Source organism: Brassica napus, chromosome A2, assembly GCF_020379485.1.
Source record: "Brassica napus cultivar Da-Ae chromosome A2, Da-Ae, whole genome shotgun sequence".
NCBI lineage: Eukaryota > Viridiplantae > Streptophyta > Magnoliopsida > Brassicales > Brassicaceae > Brassica > Brassica napus.
Window position 1 is genome coordinate 3,241,143 of NC_063435.1, and position 23,008 is coordinate 3,264,150.

General features: G+C 36.5%; 7 protein-coding genes and 1 pseudogene across 9 annotated transcripts; 2 read left to right on the plus strand and 6 right to left on the minus strand.

The window, feature by feature from the left end:
* Positions 1–513: 513 nt before the first annotated feature.
* Positions 514–2,855, minus strand: LOC106427300. Its single transcript, XM_048749720.1, has one exon. The coding sequence runs from the start codon at positions 2,517–2,519 to the stop codon at positions 708–710; it is 1,812 nt and encodes a 603-aa protein (XP_048605677.1). The 5' UTR covers positions 2,520–2,855; the 3' UTR covers positions 514–707.
* Positions 2,856–3,623: 768 nt separating this feature from the next.
* On the minus strand, positions 3,624–5,475 carry LOC106416526 (apoptosis-inducing factor homolog A-like). Its single transcript, XM_013857443.3, has 4 exons — positions 5,203–5,475; positions 4,865–5,121; positions 4,153–4,604; positions 3,624–4,083 (listed from the first exon to the last, which is right to left on the minus strand). Exons 1-4 carry the CDS (start codon positions 5,322–5,324, stop codon positions 3,811–3,813), a joined length of 1,104 nt encoding a protein of 367 aa, XP_013712897.2. The 5' UTR covers positions 5,325–5,475; the 3' UTR covers positions 3,624–3,810.
* A 768-nt stretch (positions 5,476–6,243) lies between these two features.
* Positions 6,244–8,543, plus strand: LOC106406667 (NDR1/HIN1-like protein 12). The gene is made up of 2 exons (XM_013847370.2): positions 6,244–6,601; positions 6,816–8,543. Exons 1-2 carry the CDS (start codon positions 6,290–6,292, stop codon positions 7,131–7,133), a joined length of 630 nt encoding a protein of 209 aa, XP_013702824.1. The 5' UTR covers positions 6,244–6,289; the 3' UTR covers positions 7,134–8,543.
* Positions 7,493–8,543, plus strand: LOC106416515 (annotated as a pseudogene).
* LOC106384754 (probable CCR4-associated factor 1 homolog 11) lies at positions 7,907–11,102 on the minus strand. 2 transcript variants are annotated; one of them, XM_048749742.1, is made up of 2 exons: positions 9,831–11,102; positions 7,907–9,216 (listed from the first exon to the last, which is right to left on the minus strand). In XM_048749742.1, the coding sequence occupies exon 1, from the start codon at positions 10,680–10,682 to the stop codon at positions 9,870–9,872; it is 813 nt and encodes a 270-aa protein (XP_048605699.1). In that variant the 5' UTR covers positions 10,683–11,102; the 3' UTR covers positions 7,907–9,216; positions 9,831–9,869. The 2 variants fall into 2 exon arrangements, with proteins under 2 accessions (XP_048605699.1, XP_048605694.1); XM_048749737.1 differs by having other exon boundaries at positions 7,907–9,213; positions 9,828–11,102.
* A 2,753-nt stretch (positions 11,103–13,855) lies between these two features.
* On the minus strand, positions 13,856–15,021 carry LOC106384743 (protein salt-induced and EIN3/EIL1-dependent 1-like). Of its 2 annotated transcripts, none has more exons than XR_001277030.3 (2): positions 14,560–15,021; positions 13,856–14,338 (listed from the first exon to the last, which is right to left on the minus strand). XR_001277030.3 is itself a non-coding variant. In XM_013824659.3 (2 exons), the coding sequence occupies exon 2, from the start codon at positions 14,305–14,307 to the stop codon at positions 14,041–14,043; it is 267 nt and encodes an 88-aa protein (XP_013680113.1). In that variant the 5' UTR covers positions 14,308–14,338; positions 14,533–14,593; the 3' UTR covers positions 13,856–14,040. The 2 variants fall into 2 exon arrangements, 1 of the variants encoding a protein (XP_013680113.1); XM_013824659.3 differs by having other exon boundaries at positions 14,533–14,593.
* Positions 15,022–15,665: 644 nt separating this feature from the next.
* Positions 15,666–17,154, minus strand: LOC106384732. The gene is made up of 3 exons (XM_013824653.3): positions 16,967–17,154; positions 16,498–16,690; positions 15,666–16,102 (listed from the first exon to the last, which is right to left on the minus strand). Exons 2-3 carry the CDS (start codon positions 16,651–16,653, stop codon positions 15,932–15,934), a joined length of 327 nt encoding a protein of 108 aa, XP_013680107.1. The 5' UTR covers positions 16,654–16,690; positions 16,967–17,154; the 3' UTR covers positions 15,666–15,931.
* Positions 17,155–17,987: 833 nt separating this feature from the next.
* Positions 17,988–19,697, minus strand: LOC106384719 (NAC domain-containing protein 89-like). The gene is given in 4 exon segments (NM_001315862.1): positions 17,988–18,329; positions 18,685–18,918; positions 19,043–19,296; positions 19,496–19,697. Coding segments are annotated over 4 exon segments (1,032 nt in total).
* Positions 19,698–23,008: the final 3,311 nt, after the last annotated feature.

Consider the following 23,008-nt stretch of genomic DNA (forward strand, 5'->3'; position numbering starts at 1 on the left):
CATGCTGGATCACTGGGTTTACCGGTTCGATCGCGGATCCGAGTCGGGTTTCAAAACATTAGGTCAGACCCAATGTTTCTGTCTCACTTTTGATACAACCGTATGCGAGTTGTCGTATTTTTTAACTCGGAGATCCCTTAACCAGGAACAAACGCTTCAATCCACGACACTCACATATTCGAATGCTTTATCATACCCACGGCGCAGTCTCACTCTGGTACTATTTGATATGTCTCATAACTAGAGGATACAACAATTATATTGAGATAGAACAATGTTCACAAACTGAGAGATATTGAGTATGTCACTTCACATTAACATGAATAATCCAATCTCTAGATAAAGTGTTTCTCTAATCCTTACACACCTTTTTATATTAGTGATAATTACGTACTTAAAAGACACATTAATCATGCCCATCAACCACTGGTGATGGATGGGCCTTGGTAGCAGTATCAGAATGTTAAACAGAGACAAAAAGAAAACTCAACAAATAAATTTGATTGAATGAAAGTGAATTTTCAACTCGAGACATTGCTTTTTTTCTTTAAAACTCGAGACATGATCAAACAGAGAGAAAACACGTTGATTAACATAGCCAATGAGGAATTTTTATTAAATGATAAGAATACAATTTGACATTAGCGTCTATCTTTTTATTTTGAGACTAACCATCAGATTATACAAAACCCTTAAGCGGCAACAGGCTAATCAATCTCACCGTCTGGTTGCTGTTCATCCAGGTCAGCTATTCCTCTGTCCACAAACACGTTGGTTCTCCACAACACCATCTTGCTTTCCACTGTCATGCCTTTGATTAGGTAGAGTCTCTGAAGCAGAGGCTTAATCAATTTGTATTCGTTCTTACCAAACCATTCCATTTGCTTCTTCACGATGCTTTCCACATCTCTGAAAGCTCTCCTCACAAACCCAACTTCCATTTCTCTTTCCACAAGCTCTCTCACTGAATTTACCATCTTATCTTCCATCTCCATCACAAGTCCAGCGTAACATTCCATCTCTATCAAATGATTGATGGCACAGAAGGCACCCAAAAACGCCAAGACCCAGCAACTGTTATCTACCAACACCTCTCTCGGTGGGTTTAGCCTTTTGTCTATCTCTGGGAGAAGTTGCTCCAATATTGGAACCACAAAATCATGTTCAAGCCATATTGCTAAGCACTGGAAGATGTAAACCGCTCTCTCAAACTCTGTCTTGCTGTTAGATGCAATATAGTCGCGTAGACCGTTCCATGTCTCAAAATGGCAGTTCATCACCTCGTATGACACGTGGTAGACAACCTCACCAAGGACTTTGAACATGCTCTCAGAGACTCCTTCTTTTTCCCAAAGGCAAGAGATGAGCAATGGCTGAAGCTCTCTCAACACTGAAATGCCTGTTGCTTCTTCCCTGGAGATGTGATCAGAGAGTAACACGTTGAGCCGTCTGATTGCCAATTCTCTGAACCTCTCTTCAACATTAGTGGACGCAAAGATTCTTAACATCTCAAGTGGCGGTAAGCTGTTCAAACGATCAAACCATTCACGTTCAGAACATGCTCCATGACCTTGTCGTGGTTGTGATGGGGTAGGCTTAACCAAACGATGGATCTTCCCCGTAGCCTCTTTGGTTAATGTTCCCAAGTCTTTGATCTTGAACAAGAAAACGGACACAAAAACACATTGATCCTTATTGTAATTACACAACTTCTTGTCTTGTGACAAGAACATCTCAAGATCAGCAAGCCCTCGTACCAGAAACTCTTCCATACCCTTGTCCACAAGATCACTCGCTGCCTTGACAAGAAGAGCAAGAAGACCCTTCACCATATCCAATCTCATCTCAGAATCCAAGACTTGGATCCCAAGTTTCACAACAGCTTGCAAACCTAAACTCCAATCTTCAACTCTGCCTTGTTGATCACGCATAAGCAACACCTTCTCTGCTATCTCCACGATCGTCCGGAAACAACTGTGGATGAATCTTCCGTACACTGGAGGCAAATCCACGAAGACATGCAAAGCCTTTAGAGGCTCTTCGGTGCTCGAGAGCTCGACGATAAAACCGCTGAGCTCGTCCCACCCGCCGTTGTCAAGCATCATAACGTCGTGAGCGATGACAGAGACGATTCTTCTGAAGAGTTTGGTCTCGGCTTCTTGCGTAATCCTCAAGCAAGAGATCACAAGAGGTTTGATTACGTAAAGAGCGACGAGAGATAGGTCGAACCTGCGGTACTTATAAGCGGCTAGGGTTTTTAAAAGGAGAATGATCGATTTGGATCTGAGGACGCCGTTGGAAGAAGAGGAACGGTACATCTGTAGAAGCTTTAGGGTTAAGCAGTTAGCGAAGTTATGAGTGCAGAAGATGAAGAGAGGAAGCGCCGTTTGATATTCGGTGGTTTCTTGACACGTTGAGAGATGAATGACAAGACTCTCTAGACGTTCGTGGTTTGGAGTCGCAAGAAGCTCTCTTGCTTGCAGCATGAGATTCGGAGGTTCCTCCATTACACGCCCCATTGCACCTTTGTGCCGATTCTCGAGAGCTTTTCTTCGTTCAAGATGGTGGTGAGATCAGGTATAAATAAGTAAGATTTTGTTTGTTTATTGGATAATTATGTACATGCATGAAAAAAAAAAATTATGTACATGCATGGTACATACTACCCAGAGTTACTCCCATTGTATTCTAAATTATTTTATCATTATTTAAAGAGTAATCATGACCCGCAAAAATATTCTTAACAAAATTTAATCTACAATATCAATCGATTTTAACATTTTTTGATGAGTAATATTTTAATTTTTTATTTTAGTGTATTTATGAAAATACAAACAAAATAATCTACTAATTTAATTACTTTTTATGTTAAATAATTTTTTTAAGTATCTAAACCCACAGAAATAATTATATTTATTTTCAACTTCTTATAAATATTTAAAAGAAAATAAATAAATAAAATTATTGGAAAGGTATGATCTAATGTTTTATATTGTTTGATCGCAAGATTAATTATTGTGTTGTTTGTAAACACATTTAGTAGTATAATGTTATTTCTCATAATTAAAATAGTGAATCTAACTATATAGTAGAAAGTTGTATTTAATTTAAGAATTAGAAAAAGAAAGGTTGGGTCCATAAGAATGATTATGTTTTAATAATAAAGATTAGCAGATTTATAATTTTAAGAAATTAATGATTTTTAAAGCTAATAAATAATTTTAATTATTATTTGTAAATCTAGGTTTTCCTCAAATTTATATTTTAACATATGAATTTTATCAATCTAATAAAACTATTTTAAATCAAATCTATGAATAAATATATATGAGTAATAATACCATATTTCAACTGATATTTAAAAATCACCAATTATATAACACAGGATTTTTTTTTTTTTGCAAACATTTTTCGTTTTAATTTTTAAATCCACTAAACCAATAACCCAAAATCAAACTACTATTCTTTTTTTTTTTTTTTGAAACACAACCAAACTACTATTCATTGGTTTGGTATATAGTTGTATTCATTTAAAACTTGTATCAGTTTCCATATGAATTTTTCCCGTTTAGTTTTTTTTTTTCTAAAGGAAGAAAATTTGAAATCATAAGTAAAAGAAAAACTAAAACTCAAAATAAATCCATTATTATACATCGAGAATACACACAAACAACATAAGCAAACCAACACTCACTCCACACTGAAACCAATGAGATCAACACACAAAGAAAACAAACACAACCATGATTACATATGTGCACAATAGCCATCTCTCCCCCAAGATGAAACCTCTGAGACACACTAGAGAACTCAACCTTGTACAAGTTTAGGACTTAGCCCTCTTGCCTTCCTAGTCTTCCCTACAAATAAATCCTTGGACTTGATCAAACCAGGGAGGCAACCAACCACCGTCACAAACGGAAACTGAGCCACCGAGTCTTTCCTTCCTAAAGACACAATAGCAATCTCTGGCCCTGGCTTGTACGTCGACAACCTCTTCCTTTTCCCGCCAGACATCATCACTTTAATGTTCTTCACAGCCACATTAGCATGACTCTCCGCTATATATCCTTGCTTCATCTCCTGTCATTACAAAAATCACAAAAATCAAAACAAGATACTAACTATGTCTTCATGATACAATGCACTTACCGGAATATTAGTGATATCTCCAATGGCGAATACATTCTTTCGATCCTTAACCCGCAAATGCTCATCGACCATGACCCTTCCTTTACCATCCAAGCTATCTTTCAAAACGGTTCCACTCAGCCACTGAGAAGACAGAGGCTTACCAACACAGAGGAAATGACAATCTGCGTGTATAGTTTCTCCTCCTGAGGTCCGGTATGTTTTGTTTCCGTCTGAAGCTGAACTCAAATCCACGGACTGGTTCAGTATCACTTCCACTTTCTTTGATTCTAACCAGTTAAACGCTTTGTCAGCAGCCTTTTCTCCGACAAACTCGAGTAGTCTTGGTCCTTTGTGCACCAGCGTGACTTTCTTCTCCGGAAAGTCAACTGCTATCTCTGCAGCTAGCTCCACACCTGACGGTCCTCCACCGACGATCAGAACTGATTGAGAAGATATTATCTTCTCATATTCTGCAACAAAACTAGATCAGTTGTTGCTAGAAACAAAAGAGTTGTCCGCCCTGAGATTTTGGAGGCCGTAGTTAATCTATTAAAGATTTTAATAAAAAACTTTTTTTAACAAATTTGAAAATTTATGTCTATAATTTTTTCAAAAAATTTGGGGACCAGAAGCCAATGTTTCATTCGGCTGGCTTTGACTAAGACCGGACCGGGACAAAACCTAGCTTGTGTCTTAAGTTTCTGACAAGCTTGAGGATTCATGCCATTACCTGCTTGGTACTGTGAGAGCTTCTCTTGTCTGGTTTTGGGGAGCAAGTCGTTGTGACCCGTAGCGATCACTAGATAATCATATCCAATCACAGCTCCGTCTTTAGTCGTTACATCAGTCTCCGTGATGTTGACCGTCGGAGAAGTAACAACACGGCCTTTCTTGAAGTAGTTCTTGTGGTTGATAACTGTTCTTTCAGCAAAGGAAGGCTCCACCATGGATCTCAAGCTCGCCCATGTGATCTCAAAGTACTCCTTCCTGATTCGATCATGATTTTTCAACAATATTATGAGCGAGTGATGATGATCTAATATTAAGATAGTGCAAAAAAAAGCTTACGGGTCTATAAGGGTGACGTCAGCATCGGCCTGAAGCAGTTTTGCGGCGAGGGAACCGGCGACTCCGCCGCCGATCACCACCACCCTCTTTCCTTGTTTAGACGTAGATACTATCCCTGCCATTTTAGCGGTTCAGGCTCCAATTAAAATCGAGACAATGAAGGTTTTGTATTTTCGAATGATCTTCTTCTTTCTTGTTCTTGGAAATAGAATTAAAGATATATACAAAGAGAATAGAAAGATTGTCAGAGAGGAAAAGGGATTTGTGATTGACGTGTTTAGTGACTTCAGATACCTCTGTAGAATCTCACTTTGGAGCTTCCTTTGTGCTTACATCATCGAATACTTCAGTGGCGGCTGAAGAACGCCTTTTCAATTTTCCTTCCGTCATGGAAACTTTGGGCCTTTCAGTTTGGTATATTGGGCCGAGAACATAGCTATTCATTCTTATATGGGCCGATAACAAAGCTAAAGGACTTTCATGTAATTATCTGATACCCAATATCCCCTACTTAATCATAGAAATACATATAATCATTTGTTGATAGTGAATCAATCAACATTCACATTTTACTCCATCAATAAGTTAATAGGCATCTAAATCTTCCATAAGTCGTTCAAAAATATTCTACAGATCGTTGTCATATTGAGATAACAATTAAGAAAAAGTGTGATAGTAAATTTTATATCAAATAAGTATAAAAAGGTATTTTAAATAAATATAAAAATGTAATAAACCTTAAAATTATTGGCTGCAATTCAAAAGAGGAATGATAGATATTGTTAATCTATAATGAATGTAAAATAGGACAATTCAATCATTTAACAATTTAATCATGTCAAAAACATATATCTCATATGGTACATCAGATCATCTGTTTCTTAATTTGTTGAAAAGAATTAACTAATATTTACATCAGAACCGAATTCAAACGAAAATACACATTGCTCCCATTTCACATAATAAATATCCTCAGAAACTCCACTACAGTTTAGGTTAATCTCTTCACCCCCCCCCCCCCCCCCCCCCCCCCCCCAAACAAACAAATCTTTTTTTAACAAAACACTGAACGCACCCAAACGCTACAATGGCGGAGAAGGAGAAAAAGTGCGAGATCGACTACAGCAAATATGTGGACGCGGCGACAAAACGCATAGTATACGGATGTATAGGCCTGGTCGTTACGGTTGCGGTTGTGGTTTTCTTGGTATGGGCCATACTACACCCACACAAAATGGATTTTGTCCTACAAGACGTTACCATTTACGAGTTTAACATCTCACAGCCAAATCTGCTAACTTCAAATCTCCAAGTCACACTCTCATCTCACAACCCAAACGACAAGATCGGAATTTTGTACGAACGCCTAGACATCTATGCCTCGTACCGCAACCAAGAGGTATAGTTTTGCGTTTAAATGCAATTGTTTGTGTGAATGTGTTATCCATTCACCTATTGGTTTGTGCAATGTGTATGGATCAGTAATATTTTAACTTTTATACCGCAAAACATTACACATCTTATGTATTGTCTAAACAATATTTAAGAATCATTTTCTTAACAAATGTTTTGATTATTTTATTCACCTTTTACTTGTCCTATTGATTAATTAGGTGACTTTGGCGCATCTATTGCCGGAAACGTATCAAGGACATCTGGAAGTAACGGTGTGGTCGCCGGTTCTGACTGGAACGGCCGTGTCAGTGGAACCTTACCTGACTCCAGCACTAAACGAAGACATAAACGCCGGGATGGTGCTTCTAAACATCAAGATCGACGGTTGCGTTAAGTGGAAAGTGGGCACGTGGGTATCTGAATGTTATCGGCTCCTTGTCAATTGTCCGGCGTCCATTCCCTTCTCCGGTCAGTTAGCCGGTACCGGTCCGGCGATCAAGGACCAGCTTGCTCAGCAATGTGCTGTTGACGTATGAAAAAAAAAACTTCATTGTTTTGATAAAGGGTTGTTCATTACATTTTAAGCTTGAAATATTTTTTGTCGTGTAAACTTGAATGTGGGCTTCCGGTCATTATTTTAAAAGTTGTTTTATTTTATTTTTAGCTTTATAAATGATTTATTTTAAATTATATTATAAATTTGCAGAAATTGTTAGTTTTTTTATGAGATGAGCACACTATATCACATATTATATTATTACTGTTAGATTGCATATTTTACTGTTTTATATAAAAATTGATAAAACGAGTTTGTAGATTTTTTATAAGTAAACGAGTTTGTAGTTAATTATATACCACCGTCAAATATTATTATTACTGTTTTATAACACATTAACAGCAAAAACTATGATTATGTTTGAATTTGTGTAGAGACTTTTGGTATAAAAAATATTATTACTGTTTGGTCTAGATAAAATTTGATTAAGATTTGCTTTGAAAGATTTCATTTTGGTATGAATCGTTTTATAAGAAAGTTCAGGGAAACACCAGAACACAAGAGGGTAGTTATTAGTTCCAAATGATAGCATGACGTGCACAATAACTTTAACTTCACCGAATCATATCGAAATATTTTTCTTACAGAAAAGAGAAAAAATCCATCAAAATTGTGCATTTCCCAAGCAAGGAGCAATGCTGAATCTTCAAGTTAAGTTTAAAAAAAAAAGTTCCTCTTTTAACAAACCTTTTCCACACCAACACCCTCCTCACTCAATAATCTCAACTTCTTTTCCCTTCCTCTTTTTTTTTAAAAAAATGCCTTTGAAGAAGAAGATGAAATATACACTCAAAACCATACTCAAGCCCATTTTCATGCCCTGTGGTTGCGGCTCCACCGTCCCGCCTCCATCTCACAGCCACTACACCCCAGGACTACCGGTTTCTCCCACGGTGTTACGCAGCCCATGTCCTAAGATTGATGAGAGCGTCGCAATGGCTAAGGAATCATCCAATCCATTCGAAGATTACAAGATGTCTATGAATCAGATGATCAAGGAGAGAGATATCAAAACAGATGATGATCTTAAGGAGCTTCTTAGGTGTTTCCTGGACATAAACCCTCCTCCTCAACACAATCTCATCGTCCGGGCTTTTGTGGACGTCTGTTCACTTCTCGGGCCACCACACGGCCGCCGTGGAAACTCACTTGGCAGATTGCTACGTCTTTATGTTAATCCTGTTGATGATAATGATGATAACTCACACCAAACCTCTTCATTTAAGATGAGAAACGGATCCCCATGAATGTGTCATGTGTGTTACAATATTGTGAATAATTTTATTTTATTTTAGTTCTCTTTACTATATACAGTATGTTTTATGATTCCATCATGCAAGATTATATGTGAACCATTTAAGAAATATATAAAAATCAAAGATGTGAATTATGGTTTCCAGTTTTCGACGAGGATGAGTGAATTATGATTTACAATTTTCCTTCTGATTTCAAAGTTATACCTTAAAGGATGTGTTAACAGATATTCGGGTTTCAATACGATTTTCTTACATAATATATTTGAACTAACTTTTAGGATATCTGTAACTTAATAAAACAACCTTGAAAGTTTAATTTGGTTTGGTTAAAATTCCGTTGATATATGAATAATTAATATAAAAATATATATAAAAATATAATTATAAATCCAATTTTAGAAATATTAAAAAAATTATTTAAATATATGATCTTCAATAAAATACTTTAAAACAATTCAAAATGGATTATATCACATCATTTTCCATTGTTTTTGTTAAATTATATTATCATAAAATTATTTTCATCATTCAGGTGGGTCCATATGTGGTAAAAACTAAAACCATAGAAACTCGAATATCGAATATATTATGGTTTAAGTCTGGTCGGTGTTACAAAAAAAAAAAAAAGTTTCTGGTCAATTTCTTTTCTGTTGTGATTCATATATTAAGCTGTAGCTGACTCTGAAGAAACGAGGATGAACAAAAAGAATTTTCAATTTCTACTGTATAATTAAATCCCCAAGCCGACAAAAAAAAATAAAAAAAAAAATTAAATCCCCATATACTCCATTAACTACAATTGATTAAGGGCCTGACTGGTTCAAACGCAGCGGTTGCGGTTGCGGGCGTTTGCGGATGCGGGTGGTTGCGGTTTTTAGCGGTTTTAAGAGATTTGTACGACTGGTTCTGCGGTTAAAAATTGGTGCGTTTGCGGGATACTTATGACTGGTTAACTACTAGATACAGCAGCGGTTAAATAATAAATTAACAATATTTACATTTTATATAATTATAAAAATATCAAAAATCATAATATTATAATAAATATATAAATTATATTTTCAAAGTTATAGTTTTAAATTTTTAAAATTATAGAAAATATTTTTATTTTAAAATTTTATAATATTAATTAAAATATCATAGATATATTTTAGTATTTTTATAATTTCATTTTTAAAAATTTATTGAATATTTTTATTTTTGTATTTATATGGTTTTTAAAAAAAAAGAAAAAAAATTATCCTCCCGCAACCGCCCGCAACCGCAAACGCTAGCTGGAACCAGCTTTTGAATTTAAGAGGTTCGGAGCGGTTTGAAGCGATTTATAGCGGTTTGTATGATTGTTTCGAAACGCTGTCAACCGCTACCAACCGCAAAAGCTGCGTTTGCGGGTGGTAGCGGAGAAACCAATCAAGCTCTAAATTGAGTTAATTAGTTTAATAACCCCCAAAACCCTCTTCTTAAAAAACCTCTAAACCGTACAAAACCCCGGCATGCTTCTCCGGCCCATCCTCAACAAAATACAAATCCCTCATCCTCCGAAACGCCTGCCACGTCAGCAAGCTATCCGAACCGGCCTGATGGCATTTCCCAACCTCCCGGTTTACCTCAAGCGATCTAGCCACCCGGTCCAAACCGCCAAACAACCTCCGCTCGCAGAACCTCATCATATGCTTCACGTCGTACACTCTCTCCCCAAAAAACGCCCTGAGCAACCGTAGAAACTCCCCCAACGACCCCGGAAGCTCCCGGCGCGTGAGGATCTTCACGAGGTAACCGAAATCGTACGCGCTGTGAAACGTCACCCAGCTCACCGACTCGTTGCAGATCAGCCCCGACGACACCATCAGCTCCGCGAACCTCCCCGAATCGACGCCGTCGCTGCGGTTGCGCTCGAAATCGATCCCGTGGCGGCGGAGGAGCTCGATCGAGTCCGGCGCGTGGGGGTCGCGGTCGACGTCGAAGTCGCGGAAGTTGAACTCCCAGATGAATCGGCTCCCTCCGCCGCCGCCGCCGAGATCGGGGAGGTTTCCGTCGGCGTCGGAGAGAGTGAGACCGACCTGGATGAGGCTGAGAGCGTCGACGTTGGATTTGAGAAGCTTGTAGAGGTAACCAGGGTTTAGACGGCGGAGATCCGCCTTGTAAATCACGCCGGGAAACTCCGTGTCCATGGAGATGAACGGATAGTCTTCGACGATCCCGCTGATCATCTCGAACTCAGATTCTAGATTATCCGCCCAGACCTCACGAACCACCACTGAAGGAGTGATCATCGTTATCGATTCAAAGTCTCTTCTTCGTCTTTAGATTTATTATTTGTTTCTAATTTTGACATGTGCAGATTTTGAGGTATATATAGGTGTTTTGTGGAAAAGAAAAGTGAAGTGAAGAGTTACGAGGAAAGGAGAGACGTGAAGAGAGGAGGAAGTGGTGGTAGAGTGTGAGAAACGCGTCGTGGAGATTGCTTTGACTCTCAGGGTTGTTGTTACAAATGCAACTTCTGTGTTTAGACTCGGTCCAAGCTGGCTGCTTTTGTATCCCCCAATCATTGTATCTGCACATCCAAGTCGTTATTAATTTAATGAATGAAATACATCTCATCTCCATTAGTTAGTATAATACAAGGGATTATATATGTTAGATTGTCTGTGCGGTCAAGGTTACAAACAATGAATATCTAACGTATTTTAAGATTACATTTTGAAGAAAAGGTTACGTTTGGTCCAAAAAGCTGGATAATTGATTAGGAAAAGGTAACGTTTGGTCCTAAAAGCTGGATAAAGTACAAAATACGAAACTACTCTATGTACGCTAAGTATATTTTATGAAGTACAAATACAAATGTGTAATACTAATATGTTTTGTGATTATGGTTTTTCTTTCCATGAATAGGGGTTTTGTTGGTAAATTTACATATTAATAAGTATATTTCCTTCTTTGGTATTTTCCCAAATAAACACACGTTGAAGTATATAGTTATTTTTAAGAAGTAGATAGAAGTAAGTTTTATAACATGAATGATTTAAGGCAAAAAAGAGTAGAGGAATAAGATGTTGGTCACAACTTTGAAAAAGAAAAATGCGAGGAACTTCTCATTGTGTTGAACACCAAGTCACCAACACACCTTGTGTGTTGCCATACTTCACTTATATCACAACACACCATCCTCTCTCCATCTTCAATCCTCTTATCCTTCTTCTTATTATCTTCTTCATCATAATATTTCATCACATAGTGTTCATAATCATTCCCACACTTCCATCTAACACCAATCTTTTGTTCCCATTCAATGTCATTTCATGGACCCTTGTAATATTCTCCTTTGACCATCCACCATATGATATATACATCACGTGAACATTTGACACATACAAAGATAAATTAAAGAGTGGGAATTTTTAATCTTAGTACGTATACTTGGCCTTTAAACCAGCGCAGAGGCGATCCCACAACTCCATGACTTGATGACCGGTTAAGACGGAACCAGACTCGATGCCATTGATAGAGAGCAAGTGGCCGAATCCGTTGGAGTGGAAAAAAACAGTGAAGGACGTGGCCTTGAAGCTCCACGATATGGGATACACTTTCCTTTTCGGGAAAGGCGCAGCCGCCGCCTTCGAGTTTTAGAAAGGCGGCCATTGTTTCCTTTGAGGGGATCACGAAATGGTACTTCTTGTTTGCATTTCAATTGGTTTCCCCAACCTGTTAGGTTCCATAAGTGATAAATGAAGGCATAATTTATTATTTTGATTTATATATAACATGTAAAATATTAGAAAAGCGCTGCTTCTCAATCTAAAATTTTCAACCTTTTGACAAACTCATTGAACAATAGTCACATTTGTTGTTAAAATGTTTTTTGGGATGCATAAATTTGACATTCTTTTTAAAAAACGTGTACATGTATATTCTAAATCCATACCTTCAGCTAAATTTGGCATATGAAATTAATTTTATAAAAACCTTTTAACCGTTTTAGTTTTCAACACTTGGATCACCATATCATTTTTCTAGCTTGTTATATTTGTTCATCGATACGGAAAGAAAAATTCTTACATGTTGAGCATCATCAGTTTTTTATTGCTAAGTTATGATCGGTGATCATATATTCATATCTACGGATGTATTAGCATGCTTATATATATATAATATGTATAGAAATGAAAAAGATGTAAACTTATATATATATATATAGTGACAGAAATGAAGAGAAAAAGAGAGAGGACGTCACCAACATATTGGCAATGGTTGCCACGGAGATTTCGATTTCGATTCACATGTAAGTATGCAACATAGCGTAGCTGCATACTTCTTCAAACTTTGGGCGATTTTTAAACTCATTAGATTAGGTTTTTACTTTTTACGGAGTGATGGGGAAGTATATGAATGTAACTTGTGGCGACTAGAAAATAAAAGAGCCGATAACCTCTTGGTTCATGGAAATCTTTTGTATTGGGCCTTGTCATAATTACTATTAAACTCACTGAAACTATGGATAAAAGAACACAAGAGACTCAAAAGAAGTTGGTGTCTCTAATCGATTGGTGACCACACAAAGGAATATGGATAAAGAAAATACTCAATGAAAGGAAATCATATAAAGAAATCACTAATATGTTATTTTGTCTAACTTTTTGATTGGAAGAAGTAAAATCTTTGCCAACCATGTCTTAAATTTTATTAAAAAACCAGGATAAAGTATAAAGTAATCGTTGATACTATTTTTATTAAGATTAGTTAGGTTTGAGCCCACCATCTCTCTGATTAACAAAAAAAATAGTGTTAAAAACTTTATGAAAAACTCAAATTTTTGCTAATTTATGCGATTGAAAAAAAAGGGGTAGTAGACTAGTAGAAAAGTAATACGTGTTGTTTCTTCTGATAGTTTGGAAAGGAACGAAACACACGTAATGCTGAACCCGACATTAATGTGAAAACCAACATGCATTTTTATAGTAAGTTTAGGTGAAGTTTTTTCACATTCATAATAAGAACAACTCTTCTTCAAGATTTTTTAGACATTTAATATGTTAGTTCAACAACTTTGGTAACAAGTAAACCAAACCTATTTATTATTTGATGTATGATGTGTGTATATATTTAAATGACTATATCTGCATATAGTTATCTTTTAAAGCTAGAGTTGCTAAGTGCACATGAAGGAAAAGAGAAAAGTCATTGTTCCACATTTTTCATATTAAACACGTAGTTATGTCACGTACAAGTACATTGAACTTACAACAAGTCAACAACAACTAATTTTCCTTTTATAAAATTATTAGGGTCCAAATTATTGTTCGTTGCAATTGTCAGGAAATATCAAGTACCCAAAAAGGAATATTATCATTGTTTTGAAGAGTATATGCGTCCGTCATTAATATCCATAATTTCATCGCTAAAAACATTTTTATTTTGCTAAAAACCGCTATAAGAAACAAGTTTATAATGGTTATCGACGTAATCACCTGTTGAAAAGTAATGAATAATACAATTCTTGGAAAACAAATGTGTCTATATATATTTATGTTTTATGAACACATCCTTGCGTCGTATAATTTTAACTATCAATATATGTGGCAACAAAACAAGAAAAGAAAAACAAAGGAAAGAACATTTTTAATTGGCTTTTTATTAATCACTACTCTTCTTGCTACAGTTTCCTGTGAGAAAATCAAGCAAAACTTGGCTGTTGCATCTAGGGCATCTAGGGTTACTCTCCAAAGACATGATGATGTACATGATGCAGTTAGGACAACCAACAACCACAGCGTCTCCTCCTCCACCTCCAGTTTCTTCCGAGCATAACGATGAAGATGGACTCTCTCTGGGCAAAGATGAATCCAGTATATTTAGTTTCAGATCAAGTCCAAGTGTACTCGCAGCTTCTTGTTGATTCATGTTTCTTGCCTTCCAAGAATAATATAGGAACCTGAATAAAAACACAATAAAATTAAAATCAATGCTTGCGTCAGAAAAAAATTGCGACGGAGGTTGAGAGGGTATATAAAACATGTACATATATATCATGAAAACTAAAACACAGTAGAATTGATCAATCGGATGACTAATTTGTCTATCAATCAAAAAGTGAAGACCAAAATAACAATATTTCAGCAAAATTACTTGAATCTATGTTCAAAGTAAGCTCACCTTGGTGAACCTATTGTTCTTGTTTTTGTTCTCGAGAGTTAACGAAGAAAGTTTGAGGTCTTCATGTTATTGGCTGTTGTTATATATAGGCAGATAGACACACAAGATGAGAGAGGGTTTCATTGAATGCATATTAATTAGTAAGTAGGATTAGTTTTATCTATCTATCAAAATAAATACTCATGAGATTTTTTTTTTCTTTTGTAAAAATGAGATGTTTCTAACAATAAATGTATTTGAAAAATATTACTAAAGAGATGGAGTATATGACTTGGCCTTTGAAATTGCATTTATTACCAAATAGTATTTGGATAAATACAAACGAGATACTTTGTCTTGTTTCATACTATTTTTAATCATGAAAATTCAAATTCAAATTGAGAGAGGAAAAGACCATTTATTTCGAACTTGTAATTCTCCAATGTATTTTGCTATTTTCACCTCTAAAATAGAGGAACTCTATAATAGAGGTGAGATATGCTCCAATGTATTTTTCTATAATAACAATTTTCAATTATATAGTAAAAAATAAAGGAATGCTATTTCTTCCTCTATTTATAGAGGAAAATATAGAGATCTCTATTATAGAGGAAGAAATATAGGTGGTTTGGAGCAATTTCACCTTTAAATGCTATTATAGAGGTGAAAATAGCAATGTGTTGGAGATGCTCTAAGGTAATAATGTAGCTAAATAGGTGTGACAAAACAAATGCAAGTTATATGGGTAGGTGATATACTGATATGTAAGATGCTAGTATAACCTTCTTTTTTTTTTGATCAAACTAGTATAACCTTCAAAATGATTTGTTTTTCTTACAAATAAATATTCTTAGATGATGATTTTTCAAAGAACATTTCAAAGTATCGCATCAAACAATTGTTGAAAATTGATTAATATTGGTGAATGTGAATTTGGACCGCTAGACGCACGGCCAACAATGATGGAGTGTTGTGGTTGGTGAGATTTAGGCTCTGACTGATGGAATCATGAATCATAAAACAAAATTTTCAAATAGAATGGAAGAATCATATGACATAAGATTGTCTTTGTCATCTTAGACTTTTGTTACCCTGATTCAAAGTAAAACCTAACAACAAAACCAAACTTTGACTCTACAAAGGCACACATGTATAAGATTATGTCAATAGTCATGTGTGTATATGCTTTGCTAATAATAGCATCAAACCATATAAAAGGATTATTACAAGTACCCTAACCCTCAAATTTCATTACACACTCGAATATTTCAACCTTAATTAAGACAATCCTACTAATCAAATCATCAGCGCAAAAGAAATAAAATACAACAGTTGGAGCTTGGAAATTTTAAGATTGCTTCCCCACAGCTTTTACGTACCATTTGGGTCCAAACTAGTCTTCCACAATGGGTTTCCTCTCGAGCTCAATAAACTCCTTGTTGAGATGGGAGGTTTCAGTGGCGTTTTGTGTCTCGTTCTCTCCTCTGCATCGCAGTAACTGCATTTGAAGACTTCGTACAAGGTCATTTAGCCTCTGAATATGTCTCTCTTGTGACAAGATGATCTTGTATCGATCAAGACAATAAGAAGAAAAACAAAACAACTGTTAGAATGTAAAAGTCTTTGCATCTTAGTGAAAAATAGGACAAGCTGTAAGGTATATTCAGGTTCAAAAGTAGGCTCGAAACATAGACAACTAGAATCTATGTTGTTTTTCTCCAATAATCTCATGCAATCAAAGAAAGCTCAAACCAATTTTTTATAATGCAGTATAAAGAACGCTGATCAGTCACCAGTGTGGCCTCAGGAAATCTTCTCAAAAAGAGGAAAAGTATAAAGAAATGAGATTCAATTCTTTATAAAAAAAACTAACTGTGCACAAAATTACAAGATAAGAGACTCTATGCATGTCTCTTGTTAAATGTAACACTAGTCCATAAGTTAAGAATCAATGAGTACCTTCTCTTTGACAGCTTCTTCCCTCTTTGCAATTTGCTGGTGTTTCTGAGACAGGCTAGAAGCAGCATCAAGCTCAAGAAGCGGTTGCCTCCACTCAAACTGAGAGGTGACTATGAGTATAACCAGAAGAAAGACGATCATTATCGGCCTCGACATTTTTCTTTTATTCTTAATTTAGCTCCTCCTACAAAACCTGTTCCAAGATAACTCCAATTACACCACACATCCAAGAACCATCACACCTAATCTAAAGGTCAACACTTGAAGAGATAATGTGACTTTAATTCACCTATCCAAAAGTAGAAACAATTTAATTAAAAAAAAAAAAGATTAAATCAATCAATGAAATAAAATCCAAATATATATCAATCTAGTGATTACAAGAATGCGATTTTAACAGCACCAATTCACAGATATCAAATCATCAACGAAGAGGTAACGATACGGTTACGATTGGCGCAGAACTTACAGATCGAGATTGAAGACTGAAACCAAACTTCATTACCGGATGACGCAGTGAAGTTTGTTGTTTTGTGTTTCTCCAAAACGGTTTCGAGAGGAAAGAAACGCAAAGCAGATATTTTTTTTAACGGCGACGGAGACAAATCTACCACCGTCTTGAATAGACGGATAGAATAGTACGGAATTTAACACAAAAAGACTGATTTTACAAAATTACCCCCACCATTTTATCTATTTGTGTTTGTGCTTTAACACACCTAATATTATTTAAACATTTTTCGTAATCAATAACCATTAAACATTTACTACTTTATTTTCAAATCTTATCTCTATAACCTGACCTGATCCAACATTCAGGATAACTAATTTAAAGAATGGTAATATTTTGTAGCTAAGATGACTAAACAAGATAATCAATCAACCTCTTGTGTTACCACTAAGTTACGAACAGTACTATAGTAAGGAAATTAAACTGAAACAGGTTGTTTTTAAAAGAAATATATTGAATAAAAAGAATGATTTATTTTGCAAATTATTTATTTTTAAGTTTCATTCCGAAAATGAAATGTTTGGAATTGATTTTAACAAGTTTTTATTTGTAACCGGTATAAATTTCTGGGATTCTATAGAATGATGAATGATGCATTCTGATTGGTTGCAACAACTCATCTCTCTGATTCTCTGTCGGAATAGTTATGTGGTTCTTATTCGTGCTCTGTTTTTTTAAGGTCGTTTACTTAAACTGAGTGTGTTTCTTTGTACGTTGTTTATTGGTGTCTTCTGCCTTTCCTTTTTGTCTGAACCTCCAGCTCAGTTAATCAATATTATCAAGTGTGACAAAACCAGATTTCGATTTAACATCAGTTCAATAAACCGAACCAAAAAGAGACATATTTGAAGTTAAAACATTTAAATCCATAAACATAAACCGCCTACACAAAAAAAGAAAACTTCAGACAGGATATATATGTTCTTTTCTCAACATCGAGAACAACACATGACATTGGTTCTTACTACATTCCATAGCCTTACTCTAGACAAAAGAACATTACAATGAGAGCCACTAAACATATAATAACGTCCCAACGTGCCCTGTTTACAGTTTTGATCGAGTATATCCCCACGAAGCAACTTGACAGTTGGTCTGTGCCACTGCTCCCTTTACATTTCTTCTGCTCTGATGGTCTTTCCTCTAACAGCGAAGCCATCTGTTTGTCTATCATGCTTGGTAAAGGAAGCACCCTTATAGCCTTTGATGCTGATTCAAGTGTTGGCACTTCGTTCGCTAAGTTCCCCGTGGTGACCGCTTCATCAACATTGATGATTTCATCCTTTAGTATATCCGCAAAGAAATCGTCCTCAGTTTGCACCTAAACACACACACACACACAAAACTTAATCAACAACTACATTAATTAATCAAGAACCATCCATCATGCGCTATGTGAAAAGTTAGTTGGGTAGAAACAACTATATGGCATAGAAAGTGGAACATAAGCAAAAAGAAACAGGAGGTTAATTGTACCGATCCTGGCAAAGCCTAATGAAATATTCGTCTTAGCCCCTAATTTTAAGAGCCAATCTACATAGTCTTACGCCCACAATTACCTTTTTAGCCCCTAATTTTGAGAGCCAATCTACATAGTCTTACGCCCACGAATTACTTTTTTAATAAAGATTTACGCTAATTGTGGCCCCTACCTGCCTTGAGGAGAGGGGACAAACCTGTAGATTTTTTGATGTTTCTGCCATCTCGTTGAGAAGCTCCTCCCCTGACTCACCGGCAAGGTAAAAATCAACCATGCTGTCCCAATCAGTGAGGCTTCCAGAACTAGCAGCACCACCATTTTGCATGACCATGTGCTTCTCTGTTGGTAAATCTGGCTCTGGTGCCTTCTGACTTGTAGAAGTATGAAACTCTTTGTTCCTCCTAAGCCGGCACACAACCAAAGCATCATCCTAAAATTTAGAAAAATCAATTAATTAACTGGAGACAAAGACCAGAACATCTCAAGTAGCCAAAGTCAACTCTTAATTATGTTAAACAATGTATGACAAAGAAAGGGGTCGCAGAAGAGTTCACCATTGAAACTCCTTTCATGCAGTACTCGTGCATAAGCCATTCCGTTCTTTCGCCTTTTGGTGCACGACCGATATGGAAGACAAGCGTCCTCTTTGTCCCAATGACTTGAGAAGAAGACTTCACATCACGTTCTTTCCCAGTGGCTTTCCAGTATCCCATCTTGGTTGCTCTCCTGTTCTGTGACCCATGTGGATACTTTTTGCCTCGGGCACAGAAGAAGAACCATTCCGTATCAGATTTAACTATCGACTTATCTGCAAATTATTTAAAAAAATTCAAGAAAACAAGAACATTAACTCTCTTATCACACTCCACGATAACACACTTTGTTCTTGTTTGAGCAAAAGGGGTATCGATTAGAATAGAAAACAAAGAACACAGGACAATGCTTAGAGATTGAAGTAGAAGAAAATTATGAATAAATATAACAAAAGCATGTCATATAACACAAACCGGGCAAATCCCAAGGCTCGAAGTTGTAAATATCAGTTTCCGGTATAACCTCAACGGACCGCTCCAAACCATCCATCTTCCGCTTCAGGTAATACGAGATCAGCTCCACGTCCGTAGGCGAGAACTTGAACCCCGGAAACACCGTGGCCGCTTCCACTGACGCCGCCGTGTCCTTAAAACCTCCCATCGCCTCCGCCTCCATGAAGAAGTGTTTTCCGGTCTCTAGAGAGTTCGAATGTAAAAACGAATTTCTGAACTTGTCAGTGCTTACTTAACTTTGAGTTCTGAAAAAGACATAACATGTGTTTTTGCCTAGGTGTTGCGTAGTTATTGCATGATGCATGTCTGATTGCCACGTCACTAGAGCTAGTTAAAAATAAGACTTTATTTCAGTTACATCCTTGGTGTTTTCGCCTAGTTTCAATTTAAGACTTTTAATTTAGTTTACAACTACAAAGCCCTTTCTTGGCTAGTGCTCACATCACATTGGCATCAATGTTTCATTCTTCTTAACAAAGTATATTGATTATAAAAACTATAGATTATAAGACCCCAACACATCACATACTATACATCATAGTGAGCCAAAATAGAGAGACTGTAAATTACTACAAAAGAGAAAAAAAAATTACAATGATAATTGTTTATTTTTGTGAAGGTAACATGAAGCCACAAAGCGGACACTTGTTACCAACTTGAAACCATTTTTCAATACAAGAGCTATGAAAGACATGAGAGCAGCAAGGCATAGAGGTTGCTTCTTCCGCAAGAAACATCTCCTCAGTGCATATCACACAAGGCTCAAGCCGATCCATGTCTGGTCCAAGCACTTTGAAACGCTTCAACCCGCAAACCGTAGATCTATCTGCAGGTACCGTACATCTAATCGATGCAATCTCTATCTGAATCGCCTCCAACATGGCCTTATTAGCTCTTCTAGATACATAAGAGTGATGCATATAACGTGTGAAGCCCATCTCAGATATCACTTCTCTTATTTGATCTTCCCATGAAGACAAAGAAAGCAAGTTCTCGTTCTTCTCCACTCTCTTCTTGATCAAAAACTCTATCTCTCTCTCGATGGACCGTTCCCGAAAAATCGAGAGCAGTGTCTCGTGATCAACATGCGTTAAATGGTATTGTAAGATGATTTGAAGTTTAAGAGTCAACCACTTATCGTCACAAGAAAACTTATCTTTCTGGATGAGTTTCAACTCCTCCACAAGACTTTCGGAAACGTCAGGCATGTGTCTAACATAGCCAAGAGAGGAAGGAGTCTTCTCGTAGATCTCCCTTCTTATAACCTCGTACGCTTTCGAAGTTGCTATAGAATCTGTAGACTCTATTTCTGTGTAGAGGTAAGAACAAGGGAAACGAAATCTACTAATGGATGTTGTTGCGGACTCGGTGATAGTGTTGCATACAGCGAGCATCTTAAACTCAACCTCTATACAGAACTGAGGATACGTGAGACTCTTCTCGCACTCACCAACATCATTAGGTAATATCATCAGATTAATTTGGCAAGACGTTTCTACAGAAGAATGTCTTAGCCAAGGGCCATAGACATGAGTTCTTGACGTGGCGTTCAAGGCACGTTCTACAGGGAGCTTAACCTGGACGCATTTTTCTCTCACGTGGCCTATCATTCCACAGTTGTAACAGAAGTCTCCTAGGTTCAAGTACTTGAACCCCACGAACCGGTTTTGGTTTTGGCCTATGTAGAATCCTGGTCGGAGTGGCTTCTTGAGGTCAACATCTACTTGGAGGTAGATGAACCTGTTGTTATTAGACATTCCGTGAAAAACGGCATTGTTGTCGCCAACTTGTGATTGAAGCGTGGGGAGGAAGTCATCAGTGCAGAGGTACAGTGGTAGCCCCACGACAGCGACCAAGAAGGAGTCTGAAGTGAAGTCAATGGTGTCTGAAGAGATTAGATCCTTTATTACAATGAGGACTCCATTGACGTTATAAGGTCGCCTTTTAAGAATTTTTTCTTTGTCATTCTTTTGTGTGAACTCGAACAAGAACGTATGACCGTCGTCTAGCTTTTTGACAGTCATGTCGCCGGAGAGAACCCATTGTTTCCGGAGTGTTTGTTCTGTGTCTGCAGCAGACGGTGGAGTTGAGTTCGTGAAGAACTTCCCGACGAGACAGTGTGAAGAAGAGCCGTCGAACATGTTTTGCTTTCAGAAGATTTTGAGTTAATTAGTTTGAACACGCCATGGTGATTATTACTGGAGTTTATATAAAAAAACAGCAAAACAAATAGGGATTACTTTTTCCTTTTCCTTGTTAGATCTAGACAATATTTATTTAATTGATTCTTATGTTTTTGACAGATTCACAATGAACTTTTTTCTTTACTTTTCCAATTATAAATAGGAAAACAATATGAAAACATGGAATAGTTTTCCAATTATTATCGTTTAGATGAGACTATAAAATAAAAATCTAGTACAAAATTTAAAGTCTCGTAATTTTTAGATTCAAAATTTCATAAAATAGTCTTGGACATATCACATTCTACAGATCATATATTTCTTGTAGAATTTTTAACCAGCTAATAAATTTACCATCTAAATTATTTTTCTTAATTTTTTTTTAATTCTGTTAATACTTATGTCAACAACGAAAGGTGCAACATGGATTAAAAAACTGATGTGGAAATGATGCTGAAAATAATTTCACATTCTAAATAGCATACATCAAAATTTGCTTGTAACAACTAATTTCATTTCACACACTTATTTGTGGTTTATATATACTACCTCCAATTCCTTGTATGTTCGATAGAGCGAAACATTTCTCCAGTTTTAGGAGATCGAGAGAAGATTAATTTTTTTTTGGCTGAAGATGGCCTACAGTGCGTGTTATTTGAAGGGAGAACGCTTTTTCGACAGAAGGTGTTATGATTGCCGGAGCCTCTCCTCGTTCCGAACAGAATCCCCTTAGTAAGAGACGTTCCTTTCAGTCGGAAGACTGGCGTTCCTCGAGAACAGAATCAGACAGACTAGCTATCTATCGATTGTAAATGGTACGTGGGTACAGGTCGAAGAAGAGACTCGGGTGTGAGCTCAGCCCTCTCCCTGCCGGTCTAGCTGGTACCCCCAAACCTTATCAACTCACCAAATCTTATTATAAAAAGATATAATTATATTGCACTTATAATTCAGTAAAGCAATAGAGGCATAAGTAACACTTATCTTTTATTGGAAAAGAGGTGACGTTGGAGTGTTCGAACTCCGAAGATTGAAAGTGGATACCACATCAGAAAAATTGACTAGAAATTTCAACAAAAGTATCATCAAATTAATAATTTCCACAGAACCCAACAAAAACCTTTGTCATGAACCTCGAAATATTAAGCATAAAAAGTAAATTAGGGCATTAATCTAAATACGTTTAAAGCTATTATTATATTTCAGTATGGCCGAATAAAAAGAGCTACTGAGACAACTATGAATATATTCTATCTAAACTGATACAATTATTCATACCTTGTTAAAAAAT